We start from the raw sequence: 17,755 nt of genomic DNA, 5'->3' as shown, positions 1-17,755 counted from the left end.
GCTGCTTTCTCGTCTCAACCCTCCCACCACTCGAAGAAAATTAAGCCATGGTGACATGGAAATACTTCAAAGGCAATCTGTGCAGTTTTGGGAAACTAAAATGAAGTTGTAACAGAGGAAACATGCAAAAATTGGATAGAAAAGATCTTAAATGGGAAGTGTGTTGCGACTTGCCAATCTAATGTACAACAAAATTTTAAGGTTACTTATGAAAAATTAACAACTTTTAAATTGGTGGGATGGGCCATTGGGCTAAGGAGTGGAGGATAGAGTTTAATCAGATGGGCCAATGGGCTAAGGAGTAGAGGATAGATTTTAATCAGATGGGCCAATGGACTAAGGAGTGGAGGATAGAGTTTAATCTAGATGAATGTGAGGTGCTAATTTTGATAAGGTAAATCAGAACAGGACCTATACATTTAATAGAAAGGTCCTGGGGAGTGTTGCCGAACAAAGAAACCTTGGAATGCTGGTTAATAATTCCTTGAAAGTGGAGTTGTAGGTAGACAGGGTAGTGAAGAAGGCCTTTGGTTCGCTTGCCTTTATTCTAAGTACATTGAGTATAGGAGTTGGGAGATCATGTTGCAGCTGTACCAGGAGATTAGTGAGGCCAGTTTTGGAATACTGCATTCTATACTGGTCTCCCTTCTATAGGAAATATGTTGTGAAACCAGAAAGGGTTCGGAAAGTTTCATAAGGATGTTGCCAGGGTTTGAGCTACAGGGAGATGCCGAATAGGCTGGAACTATTCTGCCTGAAGCATCAGAGGCTGGTGGGTGACTTTATAGAGGTTTATAAAATCATGAGGGCCAAGGATAGAGTGAATAGTCAGGGATTTTTCCCAATGATAGGGGAGTCCAAAATGAGAGGATATAGCTTTAGGGTAAGAGGGAAAAGATGTAAAAGGGACGTGAGGGGCAACTTTTTCGTGCAGAGTGTGGTGCATAATGAAAAAGCCACACAGTTCCATCAAATTAAGGGGGGGATCTAAGTGTGGACAATAAAAGCTTCCCTTCCCAGCATTGCCCTCATCATAGCAGTGAAGCTAAAGCACAGAAAAATATAATTTGTTTGTTAACTTCTGCAGGAATTACTTAATTTGAACATTAGAATAAGGAGTGTGCAACAATATTTGTTAAATTAATGTAGGTAATGTATAATTTGTACATTGATGGCAGGTGTAGAAGATATGCAGTTATGGATTTATTAATTTATGAAGTTAGGTAGTTAGAATCATTTTGTGTAATGTATATATTTGCTGATCATATATAATCATAGAGATTTCAGCGCAGAAAGGAACAATTTGGTCTGTGGTACCTGTATTTCCACAACATCTGGTTGCAGATTGAATCTATCCATTCATTTTCCTGCTTTTTCTCAATTGTAATATGTATTTTCTTCAAGTATTATCTAATTCCTTCTTAAATCCTTGGAATTGCTCACCATTGATTGTCAGCTTTCTGAATCCATCCTGTTGCTCCAATGAATCAATTCTTTCATCATGGATATGTCTTGTTATCATTCTCGGTCAGTTTTCACTGCACATTTTCCATGACTCCGAGATATCTTTCAGATAATGTAACTGTAGTCTAACCAATATTTTGCTGTGGTTGCTAATGTATATATGTTATGCCTAAATGCTATTGTAAGGCATGTTTATTTGTTGATAGGAGGCACCTAGTTTACGTTTACTCTGTGGGATGCTATACAAAACTAGTGCCAAGTATCAAGCCAAATATTTTATTGTCCATTAAATTGATTATCTCAGAGGTCCTGTGAGGTAATGTTGCTGTGAATCAGTCCGGTGTATGTAATTGATTTAATATGTGATTTCTTTATAGCCATGTCAAATGAAAACCGGGAAAATCGATTGTTCTACTCTGAAATTCCTCGTGAGATAAATAAGGATGCTGTCCTGCTGCTGTCATGGAAACCTCTGCTAGATTATTTTCAGGTATGGGAAATAGTGCAATAATAGATGTTTTACTGATCACTAGTGTAAATGTTGAATGATCTATTTTGGTTTTGTGTCTGACCCCAGTCTGTTCCTGACTATGGAATTTATTGCCGTGAAGAAGAGCTGTTACGGGAAAGGAAGAGAATCGGAACAATTGGAATTGCATCATACGATTTCCACAAAGAAAGTGGAATGTTCCTGTTCCAGGCGAGCAACAAGATCTATTTCGCGGTGGACGGTGGTAGCTCAGGCTTCACTGTAAGTCACATTGTTTATTTCCATCCTTACAAGTTGAGTTACTTTTCTCCTCTTTCACTTCACCTTGTTAGGGCTGTTCTTTGGTTAGAATGTCATAAATCTCATTAGCAATACACCCTTTGCCTTTCTTTTCAGAGTGTGACCCCCCTGCCCCCCGATGTCCGTACATGGCATTGATGTCTGAAACGAGAAGTCGGTGTGTGGAACCTCAGAGTGGGCACAGTTTAGAGGGAACGTTGTTCATTAGGGGACCTATTCAGGGTCATTCTGCAAAGTGAGCAACAGCTGAAAGCTGGCTCGCCTTCTGATGTTACCTTCCTACAGGAAAGCATGTGACACTGAATGTCCAAAGTCGCATAGTCTGACAGTTTGAGAGTTGTCCACTGACAGTCTGTGAGTTGTCCACCAAGGGTTCATCCCTAATCACTTCCTATTTCTTGTCTACATATAGCATCCTCTGAAAAGTCAATGACACTTTCCACTTTCCACTCTCCACTCATTTTGATCACATTACCATCTCTAAATTTTCAGACTGCATGTCTGACATTCTATTCATGATTGAGCAGAAATCTTGTCTTGGGAAGACCTATTAATCTTGGGAATCTTGTCCTTGGTTCCTGGCCCAAACTTTGCTCCCTCATCACCAACTCCACTGATTACTGCCTGAGGCTGAACCATTCTGTATATGACTTCAGAGTCATATCTAATCGCAAGGTGAGCTTTCAACTCCATATTGGCTCTGTCACTGAAACCATCTACTATTCCAACACCAAATTATCCCCTTCCTGTCTGAACTTTTCTGCTATTGAAATTCTCATTGATCCCTTTGTTACCTACAGACTTGACTATTGTAATGGATTCAAGGCCTACAGCTTCCCCCTCCTCAATCCTCCTACAAATCTGAAGTCATCCAAATATCAGCTGTCCATGTCACAGCTCTCATTAATTCCCATTTGTCTATTACCCCATGTTTGCAGAACTACCCTAGTTTCCAGTTAAGCAACATCTTAATGTTAAAATTCTCATCCTTGCTTTCAAATTCCTCCATGATCTGGTACCTCCCTATCTCTGTATTCTCCTTCAGTACTACATTGCTCAAAGATATCTGTGCATCTCCACTTCCAGCCTGTTCAGCATCCCCATTTTAATTGTTAGCCCTTGGTGGGTGCGTGTTCAACTGCCTGGACTTCTAGGTTGAGGAATTGCTTGTTTAAATCTCCCTACTCTCCTATCTCACTCCTCCTTCAAATTTCTTCTTAAAACCATCCTCTTTGAAAAAGTTTTTAGTCATCTGCCCTAATGAAGTGCACTGATCTGTCTTTTTGTGTATTATTTTATCTTATAAAACTTCTGAGGAACACCTTGGGCCAGGTTATTAAGTTAAAGGTGCCGTATAGATATAGGTGGTTGTTGTCGCTGAGTAAAGTTTGTGTTAACAAAGTGAGTTGGAGGATTAGTTGAAGGCCAATAGTTAAATGGCCTTTATATTACATGTTAAAGTGATGCACGATAAAGGCAAACACACAGATTCCTTCTTATGGGGAAGATAAGAATTTAAGAAGAAGATGAAGAAGATGAGAATTTTTATTTCTCAGAGGCTGTGAAATTTTATTTTCCAGAAGATAGTGGAGGCTGGGTCATCGAATCTGTGATTGATTTTTGGTACACTAATGAGTTGAGGCTTATGAAGGGGCATTATTTATTGGCCATCTCTAATAGCTTTTGTGGAAGTTGTTGGGAGATGCCAGTTTGCAGTCCATGTGGTACAGACACACACTCTGTATTTTGTTTTTTACAACACTTTGATACAGCTGATGGGTGATGACACCATTTCAGAGAGAAAGAAGCAAAGTAATTGAAGTGCTTTGAGGATGACACAACAACATAAAGGTTTCAGTAAATGTCTTGGCTGTTTTATTTTCCAGAATGAGCCATTAAATCCTTTACCAGTGAAAACAAGCTGTTCCAACATCAGGATGGATCCCAAAATATGTCCCGCTGATCCATCTTGGATTTCATTCATCCACAGCAATGATTTGTGGATCTCTAACATTGAAACTGGGGAAGAAAGACGACTAACATTTGCACATAAAGGTACTGACAAGGCTCACAAAAATGCTATGTTTGCTCAAACCTGTATCCACGGTTTTAGGGAAGCTGTCCTAATGGCCCTCTGTACTTCAGTGAGGTATGGAATCTGTTCTGATAGCCTTACATGCAAAGGGATACAGAGGAACCTCGATTATCCGGCATTCAATTATCCAGATATCGGATTATCTGGCAAGATCACAAGATCCCGATACTCGGCTAAACTATGTTATCTGGAATTCAATTAACCAAACGAAATAAAGTCCGCACATTTCCTTTGGATAAACGAGGTTCCTCTGTATATGGAATTTAGTCAGGAAAAGAAAGATTTGCATTTTTATAGCATCTTTCACATCCTTAGGAATCTCAAATAGTTTGACAGCAAATGAAATCTGCTAATGACTGGCTTCTATCCTTAATGATAAATTGTGTGGATAATATGATATCGAGAATAATAGTAGGTAAATGTTCTGCAGTACCAAACAGGGAAAGACTTCTATGATTTTTGTCTACAATCCTGGACATGTACCAGCAATAATTACACAAATCTACAACCTCGTCCTATGAATGAGGTTTGTGAACAATTTATTTACACGAGTATTGCTGAAAATATGAAGTGCATGCTGTTTTACTGTGCCTTTTCATCTTGCACTCATCAGGACAGATGCAAGAATACCACATTTTAAAAAGAGCAGTCATTTATACTGCATGAGAAAGGGGTACTCATTCAATGTCAAGTTGGCTCTGATTTGCTGAGGCAGTAACAGGGGCCTATTTTCATCTACGCTTTTGTCTAGTTCAGAAAAGGCACAATACCTGTTCATGTTCCTTTTGCTTGCAGAGGGCAGAGTTCTGGGCATAAAAGGACTTCCATGTTTCTCCCAAGCATGTTTAAGCCCCATTGTGAATCCAACTGATAATGGTTAAGTTAGTTACTTGTGTAATTCCTAACTCATTCAGGATTGTTTTGCAAGTGATGTGCGTGTACATTCTTATCAATGGTTTTCAACTACTTTTCCTTTGGAGAATTCCCTGCGAAATATACATTTCCTAATTTGCTCAGGATAATGTCATCAAATTGAAAATAATTAATACGATCACCTTTTTATCCAGTTACTGAAATTACGTGATAATAAATAATAGAATAGCTGTGACTGACGTACTTATCTGATGACTACAGGGACGTAGAGTCATAGAGATGTACAGCATGGAAACAGACCCTTCAGTCCAACAGACCAGATATCCTAACCTAATCTAGTCCCGTTTGCCAGCACTTGGCCCAAATCCCTCTAAACCCTTCCTATTCATATACCCATCCAGATGCGTTTTAAATGTTGTAATTGTACCAGCCTCCGCCAGTTCCCCTGGCAGCTCATTCCATACACCCACTATCCTCTGCGTGAAAATGGTCCCATTTAAATCTTTCCCCTCTCACCCTAAACCTATGCCCTCGAGTTCTGGACTCTGCCACCCCATGATCAAGGAATTTTTCACATAGACAAACGTTTTGTAGCCTTTCACAAATCAAGAGTAGCAAGAGAAGAAATTTCAGATGAAGTCCAATGTCGTGACAAAGTGGGAATTGATAGTGATGGAGTTGATAGTTACACATAAGTCATGTCAGTATTAATCAGTAACACTTGACAGATAATGCAGAATAAATTGAATTGAAGGCAACACTGCCTGAAGAGAAGAAAATAAAACACATCATGGACAAGAATGAAAATGAGATGGTGCAAAGTGAATAACAGGAAAAGAAAATCCTGACAAATGTTGGATGCAGACTGCAAACTATAGTAGTTTTGCAAAGGCTATGGAGACAGAATTTGTAAGGTCAGCATTGTGTTGTGAAAACCCTAGTAGAAGTATCTACTTCTACCTGGAAATTTTGAGATATGATTTTCTTTTCCTGTTATTCACTTTGCACCATCTCATTTTCATTCTTGTCCATGATGTGTTTTATTTTCTTCTCTTCAGGCAGTGTTGCCTTCAATTCAATTTATTCTGCATTATCTGTCAAGTGTTACTGATTAATACTGACATGACTTATGTGTGACTATCAACTCCATCACTATCAATTCCCACTTTGTCACGACATTGGACTTCATCTGAAATTTCTTCTCTTGCTACTCTTGATTTGTGAAAGGCTACAAAACAGCTATAGGCAATTTCAAACCAAAATTAGGAATTGTTAACCAGGAATAAAACTTCAGTTTTTTGGATTTAACTAAACTATGTCCTAGCCCTTACAATCTGACAAAAAATGGCTATTAATAAACAAGTGCCTGTGGAAGAAAAGAACAGAATCCAATAAACCACTTGGCCCATTGTGTGTGCTGATTCTCCAAATGAGCATATCAGGATTACATTGTGGCATTTCCTTCATTTTGTTTCAGATTTCCAGTTTTTCGTTTAATTTATACATTTGGATATTTGTTTTTTTTCTGATTTTTGGCATTAAGGTTTGCCCAACTTAGAGGATGATCCCAAATCTGCAGGAATCTCCAGCTTTGTACTCCAGGAAGAGTTTGACCGGTACACAGGGTACTGGTGGTGTCCTTTGGCTGAGGACAGTAAGTATATTTGTAAAGTGAATGTATGAGATTACACTGAATTAAATGATATTAAAGTCAGTCCCTTTCCAAAATGCAGTGTGGTACCTAGCCATGCAGAAGAGAAAGGTAAAAGTAAAATACTGTAGATGCTGGAGATCTGAAATAAAAACAGAGCCTGCTGGAGAAACTCAGCACGTCTGGGCAGCATCTGTGGAGGGAGAAACATAGTTAATATTTCAAATCCAGTATGATGCTTCTTAGAACTGTCGGGTTATTCACAATCTATTGTTAGCTAATCTCCTCTGGGAAACTACAATTTAGGATCTGTGATTCTGAGCAGGGAAAGAAAGGTGTCTGTTAGTAATCCAGTTTCTTAGTTGTCCTGTAACCCCACGAACTATGTCGGGTTTATCTATGTTGTCGTACACAATCGATTAGTAGACAGGCCACTTGAACAAGGTAATAGAGGTCTGTCACCATGAATGTTGACTCGTTAAAACAATTATGTTGGTAAATACTTGGTGCAATTTAATGTGTTAGGTCCACTGTGGAGTATTCAATAATTATTACATAACTAATTACATAAAGTAATAGGAACTTACATTTATGTGATAGTAACATTTTTCAAGGCTTTTTACAAGAGCATTATCAAACGAGAAGTATTACTGATCTACATAAGATCAGTAATAAGTTAAGGGCGGCACGGTGGCACAGTGGTTAGCACTGCTGCCTCACAGCACCAGGGACCTGGGTTCAATTCCCGCCTCAGGTGACTGACTGACTGTGTGGAGTTTGCACATTCTCCCCGTGTCTGCGTGGGTTTCCTCCGGGTGCTCCGGTTTCCTCCCACAGTCCAAAGATGTGCGGGTCAGGTGAATTGGCCATGCTAAATTGCCCGTAGTGTTAGGTTAGGGGTATGGGTGGGTTGTGGGTCGGTGTGGACTTGTTGGGCCGAAGGGCCTGTTTCCACACTGTAAGTAATCTAATTTAAAAATAAGGGGATATCATCGAACATAGTCAAAAACTTGCTCAAAGAGAGGTTTAAAGAACATTTCAAGGAAGTGAGCAAAGTAAAGAGGGGAGAGATTTCGGCTGTGGGTTGGGAGGAGGTATTGTGGAGATTAGGAACTGTCAGCTGAAAGCATGACCACGAATGTTGATTTGATTAAAATTGGGGACATACAGAGAGGCTAGAATCGACGGAGTGTAAAGGTCTGAAGGTTTATAGTATTGGGGGAAGCCAAAGAGATTTGGAGGGGTAAAGATATGGAGAGATTTGAAAACAGCACATTTCTACCTTATCAACAATAAGGGATAATTTAAGTCTTGGTAGTGACTTAGCTGGAGCTTATGTAGGCAAATCTTTAGAAGTTTTCAGTTGCCTATTTTAAGATCGCCAATCTCCAGGTTTGATGACATGTCACACAGCAATGATGGTATGTTTTCCAAACAAACCATATCAATGGGCCAATGATGTTAAACTGACACTATTTAACTTCCTAGCTTCTTTGTGTAACAACATGAAGAGGTTTTAGAATTAGCCATTGATACCCAGCTGCTTGCATGACTGAGGGAAAAATTGATTGAAAATTGGATGTGTGAATATAGATACGGCATTAGTTATGCCTTTACTGGTGAGACTTAGAATGGCAGGTTTGTGTAGTTTCAAACTAAAGGCCAAAATCCAGGCTGATCTTTTTCAAATGGACTGCTCACATTTATCACTACTGGAGTTGTTGGAACTTACTAATTCATTTATGAAGTGATTACCCATGGGAAAATTATTTCAAGGATGCTCAGTGTTTTAAGTTTTTCTCCTAACACCCAACAGATAAAGAAGTATAAATTCAAACTTTATCACTTTAATGCTGATGTTGATTTTATTGAAGCTGAAATTGAAACTCTTTCCCAGCTCCAGATGGGGGAAAGATCTTCAGGATACTTTATGAAGAAAATGATGAGTCAAATGTTGAAATTATCCACGTGACTTCACCCATGCTTGAAACACGAAGGTGTGATTCATACAGGTATCCACGAACGGGTAAGCCTTCTATTTTGTTACATCGGCGTCATGTCAGTTGGGCATTTTGTGATCTCTGTGATTCCAGGATTAATATACAGAATAAGAACTGCAGTGTAGCAATTGCAATTGTCCAATTATGTTAAATAAAGTACAACAAAAATTTCTCAATTCTGGAATGGATGCATCGATTTAGGACAAGGAACCATCAAGTGACTGGGACTGGTGGCCAAAAACACTTGAGGTGACAATGAAAACCACTTGTACCAGGTTAGGAATGTACTCCCTTAGAGAAATGGCAGTGAAGAACATCTGAGGAACAGAAGGCAACTTTTAAGCAAGTCGCTGAAACATCATACAAGGAAAAGATTTTCAAAAATAGAAGAGAATCATAAACCAGTATCTGAATGTAAGTCGCACAATGGATACAGTGGTATTTGTCCTCAGGAAACAATTTTGGGCTGTACAGTTTTAGGCTCTAGTGAATTCACAATTAATTGCTGAGCAAAAAAGTTATAAAAAGATTTCCTTGCTCTAGATCTTTTGAATTATATTTCTATATTTAGATAGTAGAACATTGATTTAGATTAGGGGAAATAATTTGCAACTTGCTGAAATCCTGTCTTACATATTGTGAAATCTCCTATGCACTGTATGGTGTTCAGAATTATTAATGCTATTTTCTTCAGAACAACAACTTATATTTATATATCAGGAAAATGTCCTCGAGTATTTCACAGAAGCATAATCAATGCCAAGACAAATAAGGGATGGTGACTAAACATTTGGTCAAAGCAGTGGTTTAAGGAGAGTTCCAAGCGCTGACAAATGGGACTAGATCAGTTTAGAGTATCTCGTCAGCATGGACAAGTTGGACCGAATGGTCTGTTTCCATGCTGACCATCTATATAACTCTAAGAAAAGTAAGATGAAAACACCGTGAGTTGGAGATGAAGGGAAGCAATACTAGAGGGCAGGAAAGTTCATAAAATGCGGTGATCATTAACATGAGAAAAGGAACAGCATACTACACATACTGTTTTAGCCACTAGAGTTATCTCTGGGGTCATTCCTGCAATCTGTGGCAGGTTGAAAGTGGTATTAACTGTGGAATTCCTCAGCTATTCCTTTTGTACACAAAAATTCTCTTTGGTTTGACCACTGCTCCATTTTAAAGGATTTGTGGTGGTTTTGATGTATTTATGAAATTGTATTGTATATGCATTACTGGGAGTTTCGCATAGTGATAATATCTAATTTGCTTCACTGATCCCAGATTGGCCGCTTTGGACTCTCTAATTCAATATAAATTCATTCATACATTGACAGGATCATTCAGTACTGCTCAATATAGGAGTGGTGTATCCTTCACCAATTCCAGTATGTTTTCTTACATATAGCTTTGTTTTTAAGTTCTTATTATTCATATTACACAGAAAAATAGAGAAACGTGCTCACATATATGTTACATAGGGTCTAGTTTTAACTGTATAAAGTGGTAGTCTTGGGTGAGTTAAAATTTCACTTATGATTTAAGAAATCAGACTTACTGTGAGCCCTAGTGATTGGGAACAATAAGATCAACATCCTATATAGCTTGGAGAAATCTGTGAAACAGCCTTCCCACAGTGAAGATTGGGATCTGTAAGATTCAACAGTAAGGAACAGACCTGTGAGACCAGTCTCCCAAATGTGGGTTAATTGTTGGACTCACCTGTTGATGCGGAAGATATAATTAGAGTAGTTGACCAGATATGAATAATTCTTGCAGTGTCAGCCTTGCCAACTGATGTATATTGGTTGACACAAAGGCTATGTCTCTCCACTTGAAAGATCCAGGGCAGCAGCAGTGGGCGACAGAGCGGTTTGATTTGATACCCAGACAACAATGGGGCTTATACATCATGTCAGTTAACAAGCAATGCTGTCGCCATTTCCTAATCTCTGTATTTGAGTGTAAACTTTCAGCGTCAGGTTTAATCTGTTGAAAGTACTGTAGGCTTTGGACCTGTTTACTCTCAAAGTTTTTGTTGTTATCTTTCCTTACTTGATCAGTTGCCATGCCCATGTTATCCTTTTATGGAAGAATGAGTAGCTTAACTTTCAAACAGCTGTACAGGCACAATTCATGCTGTTTCTTGGTACTGTCCGAGGAGTTCAGTATAATGCTTTCAGGTCTGTTTTTAATCATCCCCAAACAGCCCAGCAATGATTTGTGAAATTTACCCTCTCGAGGAATGCAAATGTAACTGCACTATTTGTCCTAATCTCCTTATCAGCAGGTCCTTTGCTGCCAGCCCAGTCTATCTATAGCCTCATGTTTTTGTGCAAATTAAAGCTCCTCATGTCAGAATCCCATTCGTGAAGACACTGTAACGATAACTTGTTCCTGCTGCCAAAAACACAGCCCCCTGTATTTCTCATGGTGAGTCACTCGTGTACTGTACAGATGAAGTACATTGACATTCCATATTCACTTTGTTAAAACTTGGCAGACATGGATGTCGCCAGGTTTGGAGGATTTGAGCTATAGGAAGAGGTTGAATATGCTGGGGCTGTTTTCCCTGGAGCATCAGAGGCTGAGGGGTGACCTTATAGAGGTTTATAAAATCATGAGGGGCATGGATAGGGTAAATAGACAAGGTCTTTTCCCTGGGGTGGGGGAGTCCAGAACTAGAGGGCATAGGTTTAGGGTGAGAGGGGCAAGAGGGTGGTACATGTATGGAACGAGCTTCCAGAGGAAATGGTGGAGGCTGGTACAATGACAACATTTAAAAGGCATCTGGATGGGTACGTGAATAGGAAGCATTTGGAGGATATGGGCTGGGTGCTGGCATGTGGGACGAGATTGGATTGAGATATGTGATCGGCATAGACAAGTTGGACTGAAGGGTCTGTTTCCATGCTGTACGTCTCCCTCACTCTATGACATGTCCCACTGTGCCTCTTCACAGCAGGAATGTAGTACCCATTCCCTCTGTGCTTTAACCTAATGTACATTTCTCATAGGCAGGTCACATCATACAATCATAACCTCTGCGGATGTGGAGTCCATGACTGTTTATTGGCAATATTAATATAGTAGGAGAAAGTGAGGACTGCAGATGCTGGAGATCAGAGCTGAAAATGTGTTGCTGGAAAAGCACAGCAGGTCAGGCAGCATCCGAGGAGCAGGAGAGTCGATGTTTCGGGCATGAGCCTTAAGATATTCCTGAAGAAGGGCTCATGCCCGAAATGTCGACCCTCCTGCTCCTTGGATGCTGTCTGACCTGCTGCGCTTTTCCAGCAACACATTTTCAGCAATATTAATATAGTGTAAATATACCTCACTTTAATATAACACTTAAGCAACTGCTAATGTTGTGACTGTCAGACTTGGAGCAAGGGATATTGGTGTCAATCCAAAAATAAAAATTCACAGTTCAAATTGACTGAAGTAGACAAATTCCATTAAAGCAAATCTAATGTAATAGTAATAATTTATTTCTGTTAACCATTTTCTTTCCCTTTGGTACTGGTAAATAAGGTGAAGGTGTTGTACCTTTGAACTTTAACTGTTCTTGAATTCTGAATTGATGCAAATTGCTGACATTTCTTTTTTTTATGATATTGCAGGAACTCTAAATCCAAAAATAACTTTCAAGGTGTCCGAAGTAACAATAAATGCTAATGGAAGGGTGAGCACCTATAATAGTCACCAAATTTCAAATAAACTAAGTTACTAATGACAATAACAATAGCCATTATCTTCTCCAGATTGCGAATGTCATCGACATGGAATTGGTCCAACCATTTGAGGTTCTTTTTAATGGAACGGAGTACATTGCACGGGTTGGATGGACTCGAGAAGGAAAATAGTACGAATGTCACTAGTCCCTGGCAGGATCTGTCTGTTTTTCATCTGTCATTATAAGCACAAATGAGAAAGCAAGGAAACCTGGCTCATTAGATTTCAGATTGTACTGTCGTCAGACACTTGATGTTCAGAGATTGTAAAATGCATGTACTCAGATACCAGCAGCTATCTTTATTTATTGAATAGTCACTAACTGCAGTAGGAATGTGTCATGTTTTTAAGTATTGTTATATCCTGAGGGTATCTCTGGGACGAATATCTTAAGGCAGTAAATCTGTATCTGTACGATTTGTGCAGGTAGTCAAACCTGAGGGCTGAAAATTTCCCCTGACAATAATTTTAAGCATGTTAACTTTTACACAAGAATTAGATATGTTCTGAATAATTCGCCTGAGGTCTCTTCTACTCAGTTTAATCTTTTATTCAAGTGTACGCGACATTTATTTTTAAATTTTGACTTTCTTGTAGTGCCTGGGCCATCCTGTTGGATAGACCCCAGACCAGGCTTCAGATTGTTCTGATTCCACCTGCTTTGTTTATCCCAGTGGTGGATGATCCAGTGAAACGGCAGGAACTTGTGGAATCTGTGCCTGATAGTGTAATGCCATTGATTATCTATGAGGAAACAACAGACATTTGGATAAATGTATGTAACATTCCCTTCCTTAAATTTATAAACCAGCCGCGATTCTCATTCATGTTGTGAGTGATACATTCATTGTAACGTTAACTTTCTCACATTGTAGACAAATGGTGGCTGATCCAAAACAAGTTGATGAATGGTTCAAAATGAAACTTCCACATTCTTGCTGTGTGTCAGCTGAGTCACAAGGTCCTGGGTTCAAATCCCACCCAAGGTTCTTAGCACAAAAATTAAGGCTGACACTCCAAGGGATTTGTGCACAGATGGAGGTGCATCTTTTGAATAAGAAGTTAATGTAAGCCCTTGTCTGCCTTCTAGAAGATTCCATGACATTATCTTAAAGAGCAGGGAAGTTTCCCTGGTGTCCCTCTCAAAAAACATCACAAAAATATACATTATCTAATCATTATTGCTTCACTGTTTGTTGGAATTTGCTGAGTGGAAGTCCATTGCCTTTAATACAACAGTAACTTTTTCTTGTAGGTGCACGACATACTGCACATATTTCCTCAGGTGAAAGAGAATGAGATTCAGTTCATTTTTGCCTCTGAGTGTAAGACTGGTTTTCGACACCTTTACAAAATTACAACCATCTTGGAGGAGTGCAAGTATAAAAGGTCCTGTGGAGGCTACCCTTCTCCAGGTAACACACATAGGAAAACTTCTCTTGAAGTTGGAAAACCATGTTATTAATTTCACAAAAGATAAAGTACTGACCAGTTAAAATATTCCATTATTCAATGAATATTGTAAGTAAGAAAAACTTTATGTGTAGTATTCCTATTGTTTAGGAATCAGAATTGGAGATTTAGAAAATATATTTCAGATTCATGTGGGAACTGGTTTAATATTTGGCAGTGAAAGTAAAGGAACTATAAGAGAGAGATTTACGTTACATTTCAAATTTTAGGATTGGTCAGATTTATTTTGAATGGTCCTATATATTCCTGTATTATAGTTAACAGATGTTACCGCATCTCCCTGCCAATCATGTTCCAACCAGACAGCACCCTCTTCCCGTGTTGTATAATTTGGTGTTTCTTTTTCAAGTTTGACTTTTTGCATCCAAGTCCTCATGCGTGAAAAATGAAAAGCTTGGACTTCTTGTCTCATTTGAATAAATTTGATGCAAGATTTTCTACAATACTGTAATGATTATACTTTGTCTGTCAGCACATGGGGAGATTTGGTGGTCCTGAAGGATATTATTAAAATTCAATTCTTTCAGATTTTTTCCTTTCTTACTAATCCATGTGATATCTTCCACAGACGATTTTAAATGCCCTATTAAAGAAGAATTACCTTTGACGGGTGGAGACTGGGAAGTGCTCGGGAGACATGGCTCTACGGTACGTACGTTTTGTGCTTCAAGAATATGTTGTCAGTTTCCATGCAGTAGACATGGGATGAGCTTCCAACCTTTGCAGTTTTGAGCTTTTGTGCTCAAATTATTATTGGGTAGCAGTAGACTTTCAACTTTGCAGTGGACAGCCAGTAGAATAGGATGATCAAGCACTCAATCTCTTAACAAGAAGTTGAAACAAAAGGCTGCAAACTGATGGGGTGTTGTGTCCCAGAGTGGCTGTGAGAAAAGTCTGGGATATAGTCCCTACTTGTCTTTTTGGCTGAAGAACAGTACTCGAAGATTTGATTGAAACTCATGGGGAAATTTTTGGGGAAAGTAAACATAAAGATAAGTTTCGTTCCCAGTTGTTTACTGAATGCCGTGAGTTTATGCTGATAAAGTTTCTCGGATGTATAAAATACTCACTGACGCCAAAACAATGTTGTCCTTCATTTAGATTTCAGGCATGTTGGCAATAAAACTGGGACATTAATATCTTGGTCAAGAGATGGGGTAATCTCAGGAGTTGTGCTTTTGATTGTCAGCCAGTGAAAAATGTGTGAGTGAATGGTGGATAAGAAGGCAATCAGCCTGCTTCTTATGACCATCACAATTGAACAACTCACCAACAATTTTACTTGCAAATGAATAACAGCAAATGGGTGAGTGGAGCTGAACAGGACCATGTGTTGTAGAGTGGAGGTCTGTATGGGAATAGATGTCTAATCATTTGCTTTTGTCCACCATTTGTAATCTTAACCTTGGGTTGGTGCTGGTAACAAAAAGGCCCTGCTTTACATAGCAACTGTGCTAGTAATTGCATAACACAGTTGATGCAAACTGAATGATATTTTCTCAAATCTTGCATTTTTGACAGATATGGGTCAATGAAACTACCCACTTGGTGTATTTTCAAGGTACTAAAGACACACCTTTGGAGCACCACCTTTATGCAGTGAGCTACGAATGTCCCATGGAGATTGTACGACTGACACAGTTAGGCTACTCTCATAACTGTTTTGTTAGCCAGGTAAGGCTTCCACTCATTGCATATATCTACTTCACAAAATGAATACCATAGATCCAGCTGGAGAAAATTTATTTTCATACCCCTTCTCAGTGAGATCTTCATTTGGAAGATGTTGAATAAAGTTTGACAACATAGTGATTGTTTTAGCATGTGGAGTTTTACACATACTGATGTCAGCCTTGTTTGCTGATATGATGGGATATTATGGGGAAACAATATCAACTACTCCAGATCAATACACCTGTTTCTCACAGAATAACAGATTTGTTTCAAGGCAGAAGGAAGCCATTTGATCTGTCATATCTGTACTGGCTCTGAGAGTATTTTAATTAATGCCCAACTCATGCTAATTGGTAGTGCAAAAGAGTTACAATGTACATCTCCTGTTCACTTGTAGAACTTTGATATGTTTGTCAGCAAGTACAGCAACCAGGACCATCCACACTGTGTACGTGTCTTCCGACTGACTGGATCAGAAGAAGCCGCTCTTCACAAACAGGGAGAGTTCTGGGCCACAATGCTGGAGTCTCCAGGTATTGTCACTTCTTATTAAGTGGTCATGGAGTAATCCTCCCTTGTGCCATAGCATCCAGAAAGCTGCCTGACACAGTCATACAGCATGGAAACAGGTACAGTTCGTTCTACTATAATCTGACAGTTACGTTCCTCTGCAATCCCATGCCATAGGAAATCACACTGTAGAAAATCGCCAGAGAAAATCGCTGTATTAATTCGGTGGAAAGTACAAATATCATCCATAATTCACCAATCGCGTTATAGCCAATTTGTGTGGATGAAACGTGCGTTATAGCAGAACGACCTGTACTTTGGTCCAACCAGCCCATGCCGAACATAATCCCAAACTAAAGTACTCCCATCCACCTGCTCCTGGCCCAAATCCCTCCAAAACCTTCATTTTCATGTACTTATACTGATGTCTTTTAAATGTTGGAATTCTAAGCATATCCACCACTTCCTGAGGAAGTTCATTCCACATGCGAACCACCCTCTGTGTAAAACATTTGCCCCTCATATTTCTAAATCTCTCTCCTCTCACCTTACAAAATATGCTGTCTAGTCTTGAAATCCCCCCTCCTAGAGAAAAGACAACTACCATGAACTCCAACTATATCCCTCTTTATTTTATAAACTTCTATAAGGTCGCCTGTCAACCTCCTACGCTCCTGTGAATATCCTTCAAGGCTTTCTGAGCCATGGGATCTTACAAAAATTAATGCCTGGATACTTGCAGAGGGCAAGGAGGAGTCCTAGAGGTACATGGGATGGCAATAGATTCTGAGGTGTGCTAAAAGTCTTATCATAGACAGACATGCACTCAGGTCTCACTATTACTTGGATCCTGCTCAGCTGATAGTTCTCTGGTTATGCAAAATTTGTAATCCACCACCTGTCTATTCCATTACAAACTGATTCAAGCTTTCTTTTCCTGAAATTCTACTGGTTGTATTACAGGTTGTCCTCCAGATTACATTCCTCCAGAGATGTTCAGTTTTCACAGCAAGTCCGGGTATATATTGTATGGAATGATGTTCAAACCACATAATCTACAACCCAGAAAAAAATACCCCACCCTGCTTTACACGTATGGTGGCCCTCAGGTAGGATTATTTCCCAATTCCCCGAACACTTCACTCGGTATTTCTTTGTCTCCACTCCTTTTGTGTGTCTTGTACCATATCTACAACTTTCTCAAAGGTTGACAAAGAGATGGATTGCTGCTCTGCCTCTACTGGGGCAGATGTAATTGGTGTTAATCCCCTGTTCCCACATTCTGATGGAGTTAATGGGCTATGTTAGAATTCAAAAGCAATTTCTTCCAAATCCCTATTTGACTTATTTGTGACTACCTTATATTGAAAACCTCTAACTTTCTGACCGTGTCTGCTCTTACCAAATTTCATAATTTTACTGATTCCTGTTTCATCACGCCTCAGCCTTCTCTTTTTGAGAGGAGAGGGACCGGCCTATTTATCTTCTGGTAA

At 39.3% G+C, this 17,755-nt stretch overlaps 1 protein-coding gene across 3 annotated transcripts in view; it reads left to right on the top strand.

Annotated features, from left to right (window-relative positions):
- Positions 1-17,755, top strand: part of LOC132834151 (dipeptidyl peptidase 8-like) — a 30,270-nt gene that overhangs the window by 2,909 nt on the left and 9,606 nt on the right. For all 3 annotated transcript variants that reach the window (XM_060852803.1, XM_060852804.1, XM_060852801.1), the window contains exons 3-15: positions 1,842-1,954; positions 2,042-2,215; positions 4,141-4,309; positions 6,766-6,876; positions 8,771-8,899; positions 12,494-12,555; positions 12,635-12,735; positions 13,203-13,380; positions 13,861-14,020; positions 14,647-14,726; positions 15,600-15,752; positions 16,150-16,285; positions 17,226-17,371. In XM_060852803.1, the coding sequence (XP_060708786.1) occupies positions 1,842-1,954; positions 2,042-2,215; positions 4,141-4,309; positions 6,766-6,876; positions 8,771-8,899; positions 12,494-12,555; positions 12,635-12,735; positions 13,203-13,380; positions 13,861-14,020; positions 14,647-14,726; positions 15,600-15,752; positions 16,150-16,285; positions 17,226-17,371 (1,712 nt within the window). The remainder of the gene's footprint in view (positions 1-1,841; positions 1,955-2,041; positions 2,216-4,140; positions 4,310-6,765; positions 6,877-8,770; positions 8,900-12,493; positions 12,556-12,634; positions 12,736-13,202; positions 13,381-13,860; positions 14,021-14,646; positions 14,727-15,599; positions 15,753-16,149; positions 16,286-17,225; positions 17,372-17,755) is intronic.

Source organism: Hemiscyllium ocellatum, chromosome 39 (genome assembly GCF_020745735.1).
Source record: "Hemiscyllium ocellatum isolate sHemOce1 chromosome 39, sHemOce1.pat.X.cur, whole genome shotgun sequence".
NCBI lineage: Eukaryota > Metazoa > Chordata > Chondrichthyes > Orectolobiformes > Hemiscylliidae > Hemiscyllium > Hemiscyllium ocellatum.
This window is presented reverse-complemented; position numbering and strand designations above follow the sequence as displayed.